At 42.6% G+C, this 20,092-nt stretch overlaps 1 protein-coding gene across 1 annotated transcript in view; it reads left to right on the forward strand.

Annotated features, from left to right (window-relative positions):
• Positions 1–17,440, forward strand: part of atl1 (atlastin GTPase 1) — a 31,655-nt gene extending 14,215 nt beyond the window's left edge. The window contains exons 9-15 of the mRNA XM_055862522.1: positions 259–386; positions 2,744–2,800; positions 7,422–7,493; positions 8,227–8,379; positions 10,093–10,371; positions 11,667–11,681; positions 11,992–17,440. Of these exons, the coding sequence (XP_055718497.1) occupies positions 259–386; positions 2,744–2,800; positions 7,422–7,493; positions 8,227–8,379; positions 10,093–10,371; positions 11,667–11,681; positions 11,992–12,117 (830 nt within the window). The 3' untranslated portion in view covers positions 12,118–17,440. The remainder of the gene's footprint in view (positions 1–258; positions 387–2,743; positions 2,801–7,421; positions 7,494–8,226; positions 8,380–10,092; positions 10,372–11,666; positions 11,682–11,991) is intronic.
• The last annotated feature ends 2,652 nt before the right edge of the window (positions 17,441–20,092 follow it).

A 20,092-nucleotide genomic window follows, 5' to 3' on the forward strand; every position in this document is an offset into this window, starting at 1 on the left:
GTTAACCCCGGTGTCCTGGCTAAATTCCCAATCTGGCCCTCAAACCATCATGGTCACCTAATAATCCCCAGTTTACAATTGGCTCATTCATCCCCCTCCTCTCCCCTGTAACTATTCCTCAGGTCGTTGCTGCAAATGAGAACGTGTTCTCAGTCAACTTACCTGGTAAAATAACGGTAAAATAAAATAAAATAAAAGGGTCATCAGCACTACTGTTGCATAACGACCCTTGTAATCTTCTCCCTAACCCGCATGCAGAGATCGATCGTGAGTTCATCAACAACCTGCAGATCCTGGTCCCGTGGCTGCTGAGTCCCAAGAACCTGGATGTCAAGGAGATCAACGGCAGCAACATCACCTGCAGAGGCCTGCTGGAGTACTTTAAGGTTAGAGACCGAGATTTTGATTGAAGAGATGACCTACATCTATATGATACTGTCTGTAGCTACATCTATATGATACTGTCTGTACCTACATCTATATGATACTGTCTGTAGCTACATCTATATGATACTGTCTGTAGCTACATCTATATGATACTGTCTGTAGCTACATCTATATGATACTGTCTGTAGCTACATCTATATGATACTGTCTGTAGCTATATGATACTGTCTGTAGCTACATCTATATGATACTGTCTGTAGCTACATCTATATGATACTGTCTGTAGCTACATCTATATGATACTGTCTGTAGCTACATCTACATGATACTGTCTGTAGCTACATCTATATGATACTGTCTGTAGCTATATGATACTGTCTGTAGCTACATCTATATGATACTGTCTGTAGCTACATCTAAACATCTATATGATGAAGTATGTTTTGTTAAGAAACATTCAAATGTATTGTACCTGTCAAAAGTTTGGACACATCTACTCATTCAAGGGTTTTTTCTTTGTTTTTACTATTTTCTACATTGTAGAATAATAGTGAAGACATCAACACTATGAAATAACACATATGGAATCATGTAGTAACCCCAAAAAAGTGTTAAACAAATCAAAATATATTTTATATTTGAGATTCTTCAAAGTAGCCACCCTTTGCCTTGATGACAGCTTTGCACCCTTTTGGCATTCTCTTAACCAGCTTCACTTGGAATGCTTGGAATTTCATAGTTATTTCATTGGTCAGCAGCATACCACCCTGCATCCCACTAATGGCTTGCTTCTGAAGCTAAACAGGGTTGGTCCTGGTCAGTCCCTGGATGGGAAACCAGATGCTGCTGGAAGTGGTGTTGGAGGGCCAGTTGGAGGTACCGTTTCCTCAGACCTAAAAAAAAGTATATCCCAGGGCAGTGATTGGGGACATTGCCCTGTGTAGGATTCTGTCTTTCGTAGGGGTGTTAACCCCAGTGTCCTGGCTAAATTCAAAATCTGGTCTTCATATTGTGGCCACATAATCATCCCCAGCTTACAATTGACTCATTCATCCCCTGTAACTATATCCCAGGTTGTTGCTGTAAATGAGAACTTACCTGGCAAAATAAAAAATGCTTTTCCAACAGTCTTGAGGGAGTTCCCACATATGCTGAGCACTTGTTGGCTGCTTTTCTTTCACTCAGCAGGCCAACTCATCCCAAATAGCCCCTTCACAGCCTGGAGATGTGTTTCGGGTCATTGTCCTGTTGAAAAACAAATGATCGTCCCACTAAGCGCAAACCAGATGGGATGGCGTATCGCTGCAGAATGCTGTGGTAGCCATGCTGGTTAGGTGTGCCTTGACTTCTAAATAAGTTACTGACAGTGTCACCAGCAAAGCAACCCCACACCATCACACCTCCTCCTCCATGCATCACGGTGGGAACCACACATGCGGAGATCATCTGTTCACCTACTCTGCGTCTCACAAAGACACGGTGGTAGGACGGACAGATTTCCACCGATCTAATGTCCATTGCTCATGTTTCTTGGCCCAAAGAAGTCTCTTCTTCTAATTGGTGTCCTTTAGTAGTGGTTTCTTTGCAGCAATTTGACCATGAAGGCCTGATTCACACAGTCTCCTCTGAACAGTTGATGTTGAGATGTGTCTGTTACTTGAACTCTGAAGCATTTATTTGGGCTGCAATCTGAGGTGCAGTTAACTCTGATAAACTTATCCTCTGCAGCAGAGGTAACTCTGGGTCTTCCTTTCCTGCGGCGGTCCTCATGAGAGACAGTTTCATCATAGTGCTTGATGGTTTTTGCGACTGCACTTGAAGAAATGTTCAAAGTTCTTGAAATGTTCCGGATTGACTGACCTTCATGTCTTAAAGTAATGATGGAATGCCGTTTTTCTTTGCTTATTTGAGCTGTTCTTGTCATAATATGGGCTTGGCCTTTTAACAAATAGGTCTATATTCTGTTTACCACCCTTGTCACAACACAACTTATTGGCTAAACGCATTAAGAAGGAAAGAAATTCCACAAATTAACTTTTAAGAAGGCACACCTGTTAATTGAAATGCATTCCAGGTGACTACCTCATGAAGCAGGTTGAGAGAGTTCCAAGAGTGTGCAAAGTTGTCGCCAAGGCAAAGGGTGGCTACTTTGAAGAATCTGTTTAAGAATTTGTTTAACACAATTTTTTGGTTACTACATGATTCCATATGTGTTATTTCATAGTTTTGATGTCTTCGCTATTATTCTACAATGTAGAAAATAGTAAAAATATAGAAAAACCCTGGAATGAGTAGGTGTGTTCAAACTTTTGACTGGTACTTTAGGTGTTTGGTGACATTTTCTTTTTTCTTTCAGGCATACATCAAAATCTACCAGGGTGAGGAGCTGCCACACCCTAAGTCCATGCTACAGGTACACAATTACCTCGTTGTCTTATAGCTTATAGTGTTATGCCCATCAGTGGCCTTGTGGTTAGAATGTCCGCCCTGAGATTGGAAAGTTCGGAGTACAGTCCCCGGCCGAGTCATACTAAATACTGAGCCATATTAAGGCCAAAAAATGGGGCACAATGTGTCTCTGCTTGGCACTCGCAGTTGTGGTCAGTAGTTTTGACCGGTAGAGGTGGTTGGTAGTGGCAAGTAGTTATGGCTAGCAGTTGTGTGGTTGTTGTCAGTATTTTTTAAATGGTGGTCAGTAGTTGTGTGGTTGTGGTCACTAGTTGTGGTCACTAGTTGTGGTCACTAGTTGTATGGTTGTGGTCACTAGTTGTGTGGTTGTGGTCACTAGTTGTGGTCACTAGTTGTATGGTTGTGGTCACTAGTTGTGTGGTTGTGGTCACTAGTTGTGTTCACTAGTTGTGGTCACTAGTTGTATGGTTGTGGTCACTAGTTGTGGTCACTAGTTGTGGTCAGGAGTTGTGGTTGGTAGTTGTGTGATTGTGGTCAGTAGCTGTGGTCAGTAGTTGTGTGGTCACATATTGTGTGGTGGGGTCAGTGGTTATGTGGTTCAGTAGTTGTGGTCAGCAATTGTTTGGTTGTGGTCAGTAGTTGTAGTTGTGGTTTAGTAGTGGTCAGTAGTTGTGTGGTCAGTGGTTGTGGTCAGTACTTGTGTGGTCAGTAGTTGTGGTCAGTAGTTGTGTGGTCAGTGGTTGTGGTCAGTAGTTGTGTGGTCAGTGGTTGTGTGGTTGTGGTCAGTAGTTGTAGTTGTGGTTTAGTAGTGGTCAGTAGTTGTGTGGTCAGTGGTTGTGGTCAGTAGTTGTGTGGTTGTGGTCAGTAGTTGTAGTTTAGTAGTGGTCAGTAGTTGTGTGGTCAGTGGTTGTGGTCAGTAGTTGTGTGGTTGTGGTCAGTAGTTGTGGTTTAGTAGTGGTCAGTAGTTGTGTGGTCAGTGGTTGTGGTCAGTGGTTGTGGTCAGTAGTTGTAGTTGTGGTTTAGTAGTGGTCAGTAGTTGTAGTTGTGGTTTAGTAGTGGTCAGTAGTTGTGTGGTCAGTGGTTGTGGTCAGTAGTTGTGTGGTCAGTAGTTGTGTGGTTGTGGTCAGTAGTTGTAGTTGTGGTTTAGTAGTGGTCAGTAGTTGTAGTTGTGGTTTAGTAGTGGTCAGTAGTTGTGTGGTTGTGGTTTAGTAGTGGTCAGTAGTTGTGTGGTCAGTGGTTGTGGTCAGTAGTTGTGTGGTTGTGGTTTAGTAGTGGTCAGTAGTTGTGTGGTTGTGGTTTAGTAGTGGTCAGTAGTTGTGTGGTCAGTGGTTGTGGTCAGTAGTTGTGTGGTCAGTGGTTGTGGTCAGTAGTTGTAGTTGTGGTTTAGTAGTGGTCAGTAGTTGTGTGGTCAGTGGTTGTGGTCAGTACTTGTGTGGTTCAGTAGTTGTGCCTGACTAACCGGTGTCTGTATGTAGCCTCGCTACTTTTATAGCCTCGCTACTGTATATAGCCTCGCTACTGTTTTTCACTGTCTTTTTACTGTTGTGTATCCTTTTCTGTAATTTACTTACCCATTGTTCACCTAATACATTTTTTTCACTATTGGTTAGAGCCTGTAAGTAAGCATTTCACTGTTGTATTTGGCGCACGTGACAAATAAACTTTAATTTGATTTGTGTGGTCAGTAGTTTTGTGGTCAGTAGTGAACTTCAAAACGTGATGTAGTTTTATTGTAATTTGCAGCTGTTGTTGGTAAGCAATGAGTCTGCTATCTTCTGACATGACTTTCTGCATCCTTAATGAACGCATTTGATGGGTTACTAAAACAGCTATATCTAATGATTGGTAGAAGCTATTCCTATTTTTCATATTTAAAAAGCAGAGAAGTAGAGGAAGATTTCACAAGTTTTTGTCTGACTTTTTGGGGGAAGAGGTCAAACCGGCTGTTTGGAAAACGTTGAGAACACTTTTCTTAATGCAGTTACTGAAACACCTGTATCATTAGATCCATAGCATGTATTTTTAATCCATGAACAGATTTGAAAAGCAGAGAAGTAGACGGAGATGTCATACCCTCTAACTGTGGTAGAAAATGTGGTAAAAATGTAAATTGTTTATAAAAAATTACAGAAAAGGATTATTGATACTGTTACTAAAACAGCTGTTACGTTTATCGGAATAACATATTTTGACAGAGTGAATAGAAGTATAATGACAGATATAATGACAGAGTGAAAAGAAGGAAGCCCGTACAGAATAAAAACATTCCCAAATAATTTTCAATAAGGCATTAAAGTAAAACTGCAAAAATATCGTCTAAGAAATCCAACTTTATGTCCTGAATACAAAGCGTTATGTTTGGGGAAAATCCAACACAACACATCACTGAGTACCACTCTTCATATTTTCAAGCATGATGGTGGCTGCATCATGTTATGGGTATGCTTGTCATCGGCAAAGACTAGGGAGTTTTTTTAGGATAAAAATAAACGTAATAGAGCTAAACACAGCAAATTCCTCGAGGAAAACCTGGTTCAGTCCGCTTTCCAACAGACACTGGGAGACAAATTCACCTTTCAGCAGGACAATAACCTAAAACACAAGGCCAAATATACACTGGAGTTGCTTACCAAGACGACATTGAATGTTCATGAGTGTCCTAGTTACAGTTTTGACTTAAATCAGCTTGAAACTTTATGGCAAGTCTTGAAAACAGCTGTCTAGCAATGAACAACAACCAACTTGACAGAGCTTGAAGAATTACAATAATAATAATGTGCTAATATTGTACAATCTAGGTGTGCAAAGCTCTTAGAGACTTATCCAGAAAGACTCACAGCTGTAATCGCTCTTAGAGATTTACCCAGAAAGACTAACAGCTGTAATCGCTCTTAGAGATTTACCCAGAAAGACTAACAGCTGTAATCGCTCTTAGAGACTTACCCAGAAAGACTCACAGCTGTAATCGCTCTTAGAGACGTACCCAGAAAGACTCACAGCTGTAATCGCTCTTAGAGACTTACCCAGAAAGACTCACAGCTGTAATCACTCTTAGAGACTTACCCAGAAAGACTCACAGCTGTAATCGCTCTTAGAGACTTACCCAGAAAGACTCACAGCTGTAATCGCTCTTAGAGACTTACCCAGAAAGACTCACAGCTGTAATCGATCTTAGAGACTTACCCAGAAAGACTCACAGCTGTAATCGCTCTTAGAGAATTACCCAGAAAGACTCACACCTGTAATCACTCTTAGAGAATTACCCAGAAAGACTCACACCTGTAATCACTCTTAGAGACTAACCCAGAAAGACTCACAGCTGTAATCACTCTTAGAGACTCACCCAGAAAGACTCACAGCTGTAATCACTCTTAGAGAATTACCCAGAAAGACTCACACCTGTAATCGCTCTTAGAGACTCACCCAGAAAGACTCACAGCTGTAATCGCTCTTAGAGAATTACCCAGAAAGACTCACACCTGTAATCGCTCTTAGAGACTTACCCGGAAAGACTCACAACTGTAATCACTGTAGCAAATCCAAATCCAAATCACATTTTATTGGTCACACACATATTTAGCAGATGTTATTGTGGGTGTAGTGAAATGCTTGTGTTCCTAGCTCCAACAGTGCAGTAGTATCTAACAATTCGCAACAATACACACAAATGTAAAAGTAAAATAATTGGAATTAAGAAATATATAAATATTAGATTGAGCAATGTCGGAGTGGCGTTGACTAAAAATACAGTAGAATAGAATACAGTATATACATATGAGATGTGTAAAGTAGTATGTAACATAATTTAAACATTATTAAAGTGACTAGTGTTCCATTATTAAAGTGACTAGTGTTCCATTATTAAAGTGACTAGCGTTCCATTATTAAAGTGACTAGCGTTCCATTATTAAAGTGGCCAGTGATTCCAAGTCTATGTATATAGAACAGCAGGGATGTGAATACTAATGTAAAGTATTTAATTTTCAATGAATGTAATCCATTTTGAAGTCAAGTTGTTACACAACAAAATGTGGAACAAGGAAAGGGTTAGCATCATGTCCAGTAGGTGTTTATTTAACCAGGTAAATGTGGAACAAGGAAAGGGTTAACATCATGTCCAGTAGGTGTTTATTTAACCAGGTAAATGTGGAACAAGGAAAGGGTTAAACCAGAGGGAAGAGTGCATCCCACTGGCCCTCCAACACCACTTCCAGTAGCATCTGGTCTCATACAGGGACCAACTCTGCTTAGCTTCAGAGGCAAACCAACAGTGGGATGCAGGGTGGTATGCTGCTGGTACTTGAACATCATGCTGCCTCGCACTACAGAAACAGGAGATAGACCCCTGCTCCTATGAGCCGTTCTCATCATGCTGCCTCGCACTACAGAAACAGGAGATAGACCTCTGCTCCTATGAGCCGTTCTCATCAAGCTGCCTCACACTACAGAAACAGGAGATAGACCCCTGCTCCTATGAGCCGTTCTCATCATGCTGCCTCACACTACAGAAACAGGAGATAGAACCCTGCTCCTATGAGCCGTTCCGGCTCAGACAAGCCAAATATACAGTATATATATTCCTGATGAAGATATAACATGTGTTGTGTTTTGTTCTCTTTCCTCAGGCCACAGCAGAGGCCAACAACCTGGCAGCAGTGGCAGCAGCCAGGGACCTGTACAACAAGAAGATGGAGCAGGTACTGTAAGAAGGCATGGTTGTTTCAATACTTACCTCCAATTCTAACGCTGCTGCCTTCCTACTGAGACCTACTGAGAGCTACTGGTGTCCCTCCCAGATCCAGAAATGTTTTTGACCCCCCCCCCCCCCGGCCAATAGTCGTCGTCCCCCCCAGCCAATAGTCGTCATCGTTGTCCCCCCCGGCCAACAGTTGTCCTTCCCCCCGGCCAATAGTCATTCCCCCCCGGCCAATAATCATTCCCCCCGGCCAATAGTCATTCCCCCCCCGGCCAATAGTCATTCCCCCCCGGCCAATAGTCATTCCCCCCCGGCCAATAGTCATTCCCCCCCGGCCAATAGTCATTCCCCCCCGGCCAATAGTCATTCCCCCCCCCCGGCCAACAGTCATTCCCCCCCGGCCAATAGTCATTCCCCCCCGGCCAATAGTCATTCCCCCCGGGCCAATAGTCGTTCTCCTGAAGAGTGAATACTCTTTTTCAGCCATTTTTCAAACCTCTCCTCGAGGGACACCCAGCCGTTCCATGTATTGGATCAATCACAGAGCTAGAACACCTGATTCAACTTGTCAACTAATCATCAAGTTCCTTGACTAGGTTAACCAGGTGAGCTAGTTCAGGGCTACAATACAATGTTGTGAAAGGTCTGGGGGTTCCCCGAGTTGAGGTTGGAGAACCACTGCTCTATTATCACACTATGGTGAAGGTATCTAATAACCCTCCCTGCCTCTCCAGGTGTGTGGTGGGGACCGGCCCTTCCTGGCTCCGGCAGAGCTCCAGGCCAGACAGAGTGACATCAGAGGGGAAGCCCTCCAGGTGTTCCGAGGGGTCAAGAAGATGGGAGGGGAGGAGTTCAGTCGACGCTACCTGCTACAGCTGGAGGGAGAAGTACGTCACCGTTGTCTCCCGGCTCGGGAAACCAATATCTTTCTTAACCGTTAGCCCAATTTGGAAAATTCCCTCTTGGGTCGAGAGTCAGGTGACACTGATTTTCAAGTCTCAAAGAAGTAAGGCTACCTCATTACGAGAGTGTATGTCTGAGTCACTTCTGCTTCATTCACCACTTCAAACAATCAACCTGAATACATTAACATTGAGGGGCGGTATCCCGGACATAGATTAAGCCTAATCCTGGACTAAGGACTATGCTTAATTGTAACGATTCTCGTAGGCTGAAGGAAGAGTGGACCAAGGTGCAGCGTTTAAAGTGTTCATGATTTAATCCAAAAACCAAATCGAACAAAAACAACAAACAGGAGAACGAAAGCGAAACAGTTCTGTCTGGTGCAGACACAAAAACAGAAAACAACTACCCACAAAACACAGGTGGGAAAAGGCTACCTAAGTATGGTTCTCAATCAGAGACAACGATAGACAGCTGCCTCTGATTGAGAACCACACCCGGCCAAACACATAAAAATAGACAACATAGAACAAAAACATAGAATGCCCACCCCAAATCACACCCTGACCAACCAAAATAGAGACATAAATAGGATCTCTAAGGTCAGGGCGTGACATTAATCTGTGCCCTGAACCCGCCCGATAAATACATATTTGGCATGTGGCAACCCAGCTAGCACATAACATTCTGAGAACCATATTTTTCTTAGACCTTGGTGAAAGCATGGTTGTCCTATGTATATTTGTTGCAAGATACCCAGTTATATTCTGTTCTCAGCAGCAACAAAACTCTCTCTATCCTCTATATTTTTAAGCGTGTTCAAGTGCGTTGGTCACACCTCATCTTAATGAGTGCTTGTTTTCCTTTGAAATGGGGTCTGTTTGAATAGACTAAAATTTGTATGAATAAGAAAAAGATTGCAAGCTAGCTCCATCCTGGTGGCGCAGAGGACTCATTCCATGGATAGAGAACAGAAGATCATAGTCTTGAATCTCACTGACGCCATGCCACAATAAAAAAGAAATGTGTTTTAATGTTTTATCTGTGCTTGGAGTTTAAATCAGTTAACCTACGCTAGCAGTGTTATTAAAAGTTCTCAGAACATTATTTAACTATCTTCTCAGAACGTTAATCCCAGGAAAACGTTCAGGGAACCATAGTAAAACGTTCTCAGAACCTCCCCGGAAACATAGTAAAACGTTCTCAGAACCTCCCTGGAACCATAGTAAAACGTTCTCAGAACCTCCCTGGAAACATAGTAAAACGTTGTCAGAACCTCCCTGGAACCATAGTAAAACGTTCTCAGAACCTCCCTGGAACCATAGAAAATTGTTCTCAGAACCTCCCTGCAACCTAAAAATGTATGTTCCCAGAACAGGCGAAGTTTTCACTACCGTTCTCAGAATGTTTAAAAAACGTTCAGTTTTACCCGTCAGGCAATGTCTTTCGTTCCCAGAACCAATGAGAAACCAAAAACGTACGTTCCTACAACTTCCAAGGAACCAAATGTGCTAGTTGGGAAGTGGAACCAATCACCTTAACTAGGGTTGCTTTCCCAGAATTCCCAGCTTTTCCAAAAATCCTGGTTGAAGGATTGCAGATTTTCCTGCTTATTCCTTCCTGATTCCTGGATTTCTGGAAAAACCTGGACATTTACTTTAATTTTGCAACCCTAAACTTAACCAACCTTGTTTCAGGTGGACGAGGTGTTCGTTCAGTACATCAAGCACAACGACTCCAAGAACATATTCCACGCCGCCCGCACCCCGGCCACGCTGTTCGTGGTCATCTTCAGCATGTATGTGGTGGCGGGCATCACAGGCTTCGTGGGGGTGGACATCATCGCCAGCGTGTGTAATATGATTCTGGGCCTGGCGCTGATCACCCTGTGTACCTGGGCCTATATACGCTACTCTGGGGAGTACCGAGAGCTGGGCCAGGTCATCGACCAGGTGGCTGGAGCCCTCTGGGACCAGGTAAGTCCCAGAACCTACTTTATGTATGACCAGGAGGAGTAGCGTGAAGTTGCGCCTAGACCCTGATCTTGGTTCAGTGTAGAAGTTTCCCCACTAATGGTTAAAGTTACAATTGAGGGAAAGGAAGCTGATCCTAGATCTGTATCAAGGGGAAAGTTCAGTGTGTCAAAAATGGATAAGGTGTCCATTTTAGGACATTGTCACTTTACTTCACCTCTAATTGAGTCGACTCTGTATTTTATTTCATGACCATGTACTCTACGGCGTTACCTTATAAATGTGTACCTTAACCAAATGAGTCTCACCATAACGGCGGCGCATTTTGGACTCCTAACCACTTTTTTTAAACATTGTGTGATTGGTTTGTACCATTGGATTAATCTATTTCATCTGCATCCGTAGATACCAACAATTAGTCTATGTGATTACTGGTGGCTGAGCTAGAGAGGGTTGTGTGACAAGGGCGGATCCCGAAGGGTCTCGGGGGCCGGGTCTTTTTGCAGAAAAGTCTGTAGAGTCCGAATGGTTGGAGCTACAAATTAGTATAACATTTCTATAACACTCACAAGCTATACAAGAGTTGTTAGAAGGTAGGGGCTTCTTCTACATAGAAGACCATAGGAAATCCCAGGTCATTGTGTCTATAATACTGTAAGGGCTTCTTCTACATAGAAGACCATAGGAAATCCCAGGTCATTGTGTCTATAATACTGTAAGGGCTTCTTCTACATAGAAGATCATAGGAAATCCCAGGTCATTGTGTCTATACTACTGTAAGGGCTTCTTCTACATAGAAGATCATAGGAAATCCCAGGTCATTGTGTCTATAATACTGTAAGGGCTTCTTCTACATAGAAGATCATAGGAAATCCCAGGTCATTGTGTCTATAATACTGTAAGGGGTTCTTCTACATAGAAGATCATAGTAAATCCCAGGTCATAGTGTCTATACTACTGTAAGGGGTTCTTCTACATAGAAGATCATAGGAAATCCCAGGTCATTGTGTCTATAATACTGTAAGGGCTTCTTCTACATAGAAGATCATAGGAAATCCCAGGTCATTGTGTCTATAATACTGTAAGGGGTTCTTCTACATAGAAGATCATAGTAAATCCCAGGACATTGTGTCTATAATACTGTAAGAGGTTCTTCTACATAGAAGATCATAGTAAATCCCAGAACATAGTGTCTATAGTATTTATAACATGTTCATATTTATATTACACTTGATATTTTTTATTATTTGTCTAAGACTGTGTTTTTTTCCTTCTTTTCGCTCTATGTTTTGCAACAGGGAAGCACAAATGAGGTATGTACACTGGGGGAGGAGTTGTGTCAGTGTAGGACTATGGTATGTTTTCCTAGCTATCTTTAGCATTCCAATAATGGTTAAAGTCCCAAATACACCCTCTTGCTCTGCTGTTGTTCAGGCTCTGTATAAGTCTACATTTGACCTAGGATGTACCCTTTCTGTATTTCGCCATATTGCACATTTGAAACAAATGATCTTTAGCATTCTGACAATGGTTAATATGTAGAATTCCACCCCTCTTTTTTAGCCAGATAGTGACGACCCCTCTCTCCTCTTTTCCCCTCTCCTCTCCTATTCGCATTTCCAGGCTCTATATAAGCTGTATACCGCTGCAGCCAGTCACAGGCACCTGTACCACCATGCGTTCCCTGGCCCCCAGGCCCCTGGAGAGACGATTAAGACCCCTGAGGAACCCACCAGGAAGAGGAACTGACCTGGTGACCTGATTGGCCAGAGCACAGCAGGGACTGCTGGGTATCTCTTCAGTAGCATGATGGATAGAGAGGGGGGGAGGAGGGGGAGGCATCCTCACCCGTTGGACACTCTTTTACTATGGTATTGGCTGGAACAGTCCAGTGAAGCATTCACTATTTTAAATCTAAATGTGGACAATGTAATGTCCCAGAGGTAGTGGCAACAATCTCCCTTTGAACTGGTTTGCTTGTCCCATTGCCTTCAAAAAATAATGGGTATTTCACATATCATTGTCTTTCACAAACCACATTCAACCTTTTCTATATGTCTGTAAGAAAGACATCTGTAAATACACGCAGGACAGGAGGTGTACAGATCACACTCCACATGCAACTTCCTATCAGCAGTTTGTTTTGGACCGAGGTGCAGTAAGTTACAGTTAACTGCGGAATTCATTGTGTTACGTGAGATAGCATGACGGCCGTCAGCCCTGACAGTTCATCGCCGTCGCTTTAGAATGTTATCTGTCGGAAGACAATGCTTCTGATTTCACGAACGGAAGATTTCCTTGAGTATGCCATTGAGGAGAAGTTTAAATCAAATTGACCTCTGACCTATAACAGAACGGTGGTCCGTGTATATTGATTTTCATGTTTTATCAGGTTAAGTGCTGTTTCTCTATAAGGAAATGATTCCATGTTTGAAAGCCAATGGTTGTGTCCCAAATGGCACCTCTTCCCTATATAGTTCACTACTTTTTTCTTTTACCTGGGCCCACAGTGCTCTGGTTAAAAGTCATTTTATTTTACTAGGTAAGTCAGTTAAGAACAAATTATTTTTTAACAACGAGGCCAAACTCTTACGACACTGGGCCAATTGTGCGCCGCCCCAACTGTGATACAGTCTGGAATCGAACCAGGGACTGTAGTGACGCCTCTAGCACTGAGATGCAGTGCCTTAGACCACTGTGCCACTCAGGAGCCCAGTGTGCTCTGTAGGGAATAGGATGTCATTAGGGACACGTACAAAGACTTTGTTTAAATATACCTATTTTTGTCAGCATGGTAAATAATCAGTATCTACCATTTTAGGCTCTCCAAGCTTAACTTCAGTGCGCTATATTTCTTGACAATTCACATGTTTAGGGCTTGTACTTGACCTCGCACTTTGTTTTGTTTTTGTAATATAGGTACTGCGTGCCAATGTCATGCAACTACAGTTTCATATAGCTACGACAGCACTCGCACACCTGCTGCATAATGATACCACTTGTTGGGCAGAACACAATCATCCATTGTCTGTGGTCTATAAAACAAACCCCCTCACACATGTTTTGGTTTGGGGGAGGTGGGGTGAGCTGTCTGTGCTCCCTTAGTCTGTGTCCATGATGTCAGAGTGTCATACACACATATTCAAATAGGGCCCTATATTCAGACTTGAGATAAGTTGACTTAAAAATAAAAAATGCTGACTTAAGTCCATGTTCTCTGAATCGGGCCGATATAGCCTATGGTGTCTCTATCGTCACACATTTAGCCTGGAACAGAATTGACTACCGGGGATGAGATTAAGAGTAAGTCACTGGGTAGTTTAGTAGACATGGGCTGGCTGGGTGAGTAGGTTGTGATTGCCTGGCTAGGTGAGTAGGTTGTGATTGCCTGGCTAGGTGAGTAGGTTGTGATTGGCTGGCTAGGTGAGTAGGTTGTGATTGGCTGGCTAGGTGAGTAGGTTGTGATTGGCTGGCTAGGTGAGTAGGTTGTGACTGGCTGGCTGGGTGAGTAGGTTGTGACTGGCTGGCTGGGTGAGTAGGTTGTGATTGGCTGGCTGGGTGAGTAGGTTGTGATTGGCTGGCTAGGTGAGTAGGTTGTGATTGGCTGGCTGGGTGAGTAGGTTGTGATGGGCTGGCTGGGTAAGTAGGTTGTGATGGACTGGCTGGGTGAGTAGATTGTGACGGGCTTGCTAGGTGAGTAGGTTGTGATTGGCTAGCTAAGTGAGTAGGTTGTGACTTAGTTAGAGGTAGACAGAGAAATGTAAAACATTATAAACAGTTTCACTACAGTTGTCTGCTTCTTGAACAGTTTGGTAAATAAATTATGATCTTTTAAACTGGATAATGAAGGCTGGGGGGGAATAGATGTAGTAGATAGTGAGGGCTGGGGGTAAGAGATGTAGTAGATAGTGAGGTAATATATGTTAGTAGATAGTGAGGGCTGGGGGTAAGAGATGTTAGTAGATAGTGAGGTAATAGATGTTAGGAGATAATGAGGGCTAGGGGGAATAGATGTAGTCAATAGTGAGGTAATAGATGTTAGTAGATATTGAGGTAATAGATTTTAGTAGATATTGAGGTAATAGATTTTAGTAGATATTGAGGTAATAGATTTTAGTAGATATTGAGGTAATAGATTTTAGTAGATATTGAGGTAATAGATGTTAGTAGATAGTGAGGTAATAGAAGTTAGTAGATAGTGAGGTAATAGATGTTAGTAGATAGTGAGGTAATAGATGTTAGTAGATAGTGAGGTAATATATGTTAGTAGATAGTGAGGGCTGGGTGGAATAGATGTAGTAGATAGTGAGGTAATAGATGTTAGTAGATAGTGAGGGCTGGGTGGAATAGATGTAGTAGATAGTGAGGTAATAGATGTTAGTAGATAGTGAGGGCTGGGTGGAATAGATGTTAGTAGATAGTGAGGTAATAGATGTTAGTAGATAGTGACGGCTGGGTGGAATAGATGTTAGTCCATTGTACAGAAAGAAGAGTGAGACCATTCCCAGCTAGCACATAACGGTCTGAGAACCATATGTTTCTTAGATCTTGGTGAGAGCGTTGTCTTGTCCTAGTTATTTCGCATAAAACCTTCAGTGTTCTGGGAATGGTGCAGGATATCCAGCTAGCACATAACCAGAACCCTATTTTCCTATGTGTGAATGTCATTAAATCAGCATTACATTATTATATTTTTTATACCTATTTTTCATGGTATCCAATTGGTAGTTACAGTCTTGTCCCATCGCTGCAACTCCCGTACGGACTCGGGAGAGGTGAAGGTCTAGAGCCGTGTGTCCTCCGAAACACAACCCAACCAAGCCTCACTGCTTCTTGACACACTGCTCGCTTAACCCGAAAAGCCAGCCGCACCAATGTGTTGGAGGAAACACTGTATACCTGTGGTGACCGTGTCAGCGTGCATTGCGCCCCGCCCGCCACAGGAGTCGCTAGTGCGCGATGAGACAAGAACATCCCTGCCGGCCAAACCTCCCCTAACCCGGGTGACAATTGTGCGCCGCCAGAGCCTGGACTCGAACCACTGCGCCAGTTGGGAGGCCCAGCATAACATTTTCTACGGGTTTCCTCATGATTCTATTTAAACTTATGTTCTCAGAACGTTTCCATAAAAAACACAATAAAACATTAGTAACGTTCAAAGTACATTATAAGAATGTTATTTAAAAACCTATACATTCCGTTCTCTGCGTCAACAAAACTCTCCCCTCTATCTTGTTAAGTGTGTTCAGGGGTGTTGGCCACGCCTACTAATTGGCCACACCTGATCTTAATGAGTGCTTGTTTGTTTTGAAATGGGGTCTGTTTGAATACACTCAAATTAACAGCTTTGTATGAGTTAAAAAAACATGGCATGCTAGCTCCATCCTTGTGGCGCAGTGGACTAATTCCACGGATAGACAATAGAAAATCATAGGTTAAAATCTCACTGATGCCGTGCCACAACAAAAACAGTTAACCCAAGCTAGCAGTATTATTAAAAGTCTTATTGAAACATGTTGTCAGAACGTTATTTAATTACCTTCAAATAACCTATAATTTCCATTCTCATAAGGTTAATAAAACCTCCCAGGAAAACTTTCAGGGAACCATAGTAAAACATTCTCAGAACCTCCCTGGAACCACAGTAAAACGTTCTCAGAACCTCCCTGGAACCATAGTAAAACGTTCTCAGAACCTCCCTGGAACCACAGTAAAACGTTCTCAGAACCTCCCTGGAACCATAGTAAAACGTTCTCAGAACCTCCCTGGAAACATAGTAAAACGTTCTCAGAACCTCCCCGCCACATAAAAATGTACATTCCCAGAACAGGCAAAAATGTCACTTCCGTTCTCAGAACGTTTAAAAAAACGTTCCGTTTTACAGGTCATGAAACTTATGGGCACGTTCCCAGAACCAATGGGAAATCAAAAACGTAGGTTCCCACAACTTTTCCAAAGAACCAAATGTGCTAGCTGGGATGTTGTTGGTTCACATTGAATGGTATAGCAGTGGAACATTCAGAATCAGAATGAGTTCTAGAAGTACTGTACTGGTCATTAATCTGAGAAACCTGGTTTGAGAAATATCTTCCCCTCCCCTTCTTACTAGGCTGGTCCCAGATCCATCTGTGCGGTCTTATCAACTCCCATGGTCAATGTCATGCCACTGTGACAATGACCATAGGCGTCTATCTGTCTATCTGCACTACGGCACGGTAAAGAACCAGAGGGGTGTACGACAACACAGGATCAATGAGTTAACCAGGGACTTTGATAAACAAACAGAAATAACTGTGGATTTCCTTGATTCAAAGAAAATCTAATACAGTATGTGTTTTTGGTTGTTGGTGTCAGTTAGGAAGATGACCTTGAAATGGGTATAGTCTAAGTAATATAAAGTATATTTTAAATTATTCAGGCAAGTTATCTGGCTAACTCCTTGATTCTGCTGTGCGGTATACCCTTCTGAAAAGCCACACTGTCTCCCAAACAGCTTGTACTCGTTAACCAGTAGTGGTTGTGTTATTGTTGGGAACGCTTTTTCGTGTTTATGCAAACAATATATCAGTGGGCTTGGTGGACTGTTCAAATGTGTAGATTGTGTTAAATTTGATAAGAAAACAACTATTCATGTGTATTACTACAGTTGAAGGATCATCGATGAAAGTTATTGTATACGCAAAAATATAAACAGCTTATTTTTCAGGGGGGGCAATTTAGTTGTTGCTATGTTTTATGTAACCTGTAAGGTTGTTATGGTTACGTGTCAAGCAGGATGTCTATAAAAAGTCTGACCAAAGAGGTTTGTACTGTAACAATCTCCCAGAGAGAGCCATGAACACGCTAGCCCTGGTCTGAGTCCAAAATGGCCCCCCTATTCTCTTTATAGTGCACTACTTTCGACCAGGGTCCATAGGATTCAGGTGCCATTTAGGACAGACACCAGACAAACACACAGCAGCATCCAAGTGGTTTCTTCCTCATGGTCTTCCACACTACAGTATAATGTAACGTCACCATTCACAACAAGTCATCGTCATCATTTTTTTATTAAAATGGGAGAGAAACCGTCTCTGTTGTCTGAGCTTCAATATAGACAGTGATTGAATAATGAAAGGAGAACGTCAAATGTTCTGCCGCACATCTGGGCGCGTGCCCGAAACAGGAAGGGGAGGAACTGCAACCTGCAATGAAACCATGATCATCTCCTAACTAGGATTAAATTATTTATTGATAGTTTCTTTTCCGAAAGCCAATAATAACAAGAACAGAATAGTAAATGACAACAGCCAATAAGAGGTTTGTGTGGATCGTTTGAGGAGTAGCTATATAGTTAGGGGTTTTGAAGGCAAAAAGTCAAATTTTTAGGCCCTCTTCACAGGCTTGAAACTAATATTATAATTTTTTTCACAGCAGATTGTGTTTGTCCTGGATCTGCACTCCATAAAGGGTTAAATACCAGCCGTATGGTGACGTCATTCTGAACCGATGGGTTGGAGCTAGCCGTACGGCGACGTCATTCTGAACCGATGGGTTGGTACGGCGACGTCATTCTGAACCGAGGGGATGGAGCTAGCCGTACGGTGACGTCATTCTGAACCGAGGGGTTGGAGCTAGCCGTACGGTGACGTCATTCTGAACCGATGGGTTGGTACGGCGACTTCATTCTGAACCGATGGGTTGGAGCTAGCCGTACGGTGACGTCATTCTGAACCGAGGGGTTGGAGCTAGCCGTACGGTGACGTCATTCAGAACCGAGGGGTTGGAGCTAGCCGTACGGTGACGTCATTCAGAACCGAGGGGTTGGAGCTAGCCGTACGGTGACGTCATTCTGAACCGATGGGTTGGAGCTAGCCGTACGGTGACGTCATTCTGAACCGATGGGTTGGAGCTAGCCGTACGGTGACGTCATTCTGAACCGATGGGTTGGTACGGTGACGTCATTCTGAACCGAGGGGTTGGGAGCTAGCCGTACGGTGACGTCATTCTGAACCGAGGGGTTGGAGCTAGCCGTATGGTGACGTCATTCTGAACCGAGTGGTTGGAGCTAGCCGTACGGTGACGTCATTCTGAACCGATGGGTTGGAGCTAGCCGTATGGTGACGTCATTCAGAACCGAGGGGTTGGAGCTAGCCGTACGGTGACGTCATTCTGAACCGAGGGGTTGGAGCTAGCCGTATGGTGACGTCATTCAGAACCGAGGGGTTGGAGCTAGCCGTACGGTGACGTCATTCTGAACCGAGGGGTTGGAGCTAGCCGTACGGTGACGTCATTCTGAACCGAGGGGTTGGAGCTAGCCGTTCTTACGTCGCTTAGTAGCGACGGTCACCCCAAGAACAGAGCCGAGGCAATATCAGTCCATTAAAAACAAGGCATTACAAAATCCACAACAAGAAAATAACCAGTTATCGGCGGTTTTATCCCAAATGGCACCCTATTCCCTACATAGTGCTCTACTTTATACTAACCCTATGGGATTAGTGCACTAGGGGATAGGGTGTCATGTGGGACGTAGCCAGAGTCCATCTGCATACAGAGGAAAATGCATTTCAGTTGTTTGGAAAAGGTAAGTCATCTGAACCATTAGTGATTTACAGAGCATTCAGAGTCCTGGACTTTCTCCACATTTTAAGTTACAGCCTTATTCTAAAATGGAATAAATACATTTGTTTCCTCATCAACCTACAAACAATACCATATAATGACAAAGCAAAAACAGGTTTTTAGAAATGTTTGCAAGTTTATTAAAAATAAAGAAACAGAAATAACTTATTTACACAAGTATTCAGACCCTTTACTATGAGACTCTAAATTGAGCTCAGGTGCATCCTGTTTACATTGATCATCCTTGAGATGTTTCTACAACTTGATTGGAGTCCACTTGTGGTAAATTCAATTGATTTGTACATGATTTGGAAAGGCACACATCTGTCTATATAAAGGTCCCACAGCACAGGAGTGGCTTCGGGAACAAGTCTCTGAATGTACTTGAGTGTCCAACAAAGTACTGAGTAAAAGGTCTGAATACTTACGTAAATATGATATTTCAGTTAAAAAAAATAAAAAAAAGTCAAACCTGTTTTTGCCTTGTCTCATTATTTGGTATTGTGTAGAATGAGGGAAAAAAAAACGTCATCCATTTTAGAATAAGGCTGTAAGGTAACAAAATGTGGAGTAAGTCAAGGGGTCTGAATACTTTCCATTGTATATTAACTATACCAAATGGCACCCTATTCCCTTCATAGTGCACTTCTTTGGACCAGGGCCCAGTGTGTCTTCTTAAATACACAGATGCCATGATAATAAGGATATTCCTGATGTATAGTGATGCAGAGAGCCTAGAGTCACAACTGCATCAAATATGATGCTTTATCCAACAATTTCAAGTCTTAAAAATAAAATATGTAATAACCAAAATGTATATTTCTTGTGCAAGGCAATTACACGTTTTAGAGGATTGTCTTATTAAAAATAATAATGAAGTTAAAAAAAAACAATGCGTCACATTTTTATTGTTAAAGAAATCTTCAGTTTTAGGGGCTACAAATGCTGACAAATAAATACAATGATACATTCTGCTCCATAAATGTTTATCTGGAAACATAAATTTATAAAAAAGGTGAAGCTGCCAGTCCTTCTCTCCCAACTTAGGGAGAAATAAAAGTGACAGAGTAGCAATCATTTTACAAAGCGCAATATAAAAACAGGCATTGTGCTGTTCCTG

The sequence above is a fragment of the Salvelinus fontinalis genome, chromosome 15, assembly GCF_029448725.1.
Source record: "Salvelinus fontinalis isolate EN_2023a chromosome 15, ASM2944872v1, whole genome shotgun sequence".
Taxonomy (NCBI): domain Eukaryota; kingdom Metazoa; phylum Chordata; class Actinopteri; order Salmoniformes; family Salmonidae; genus Salvelinus; species Salvelinus fontinalis.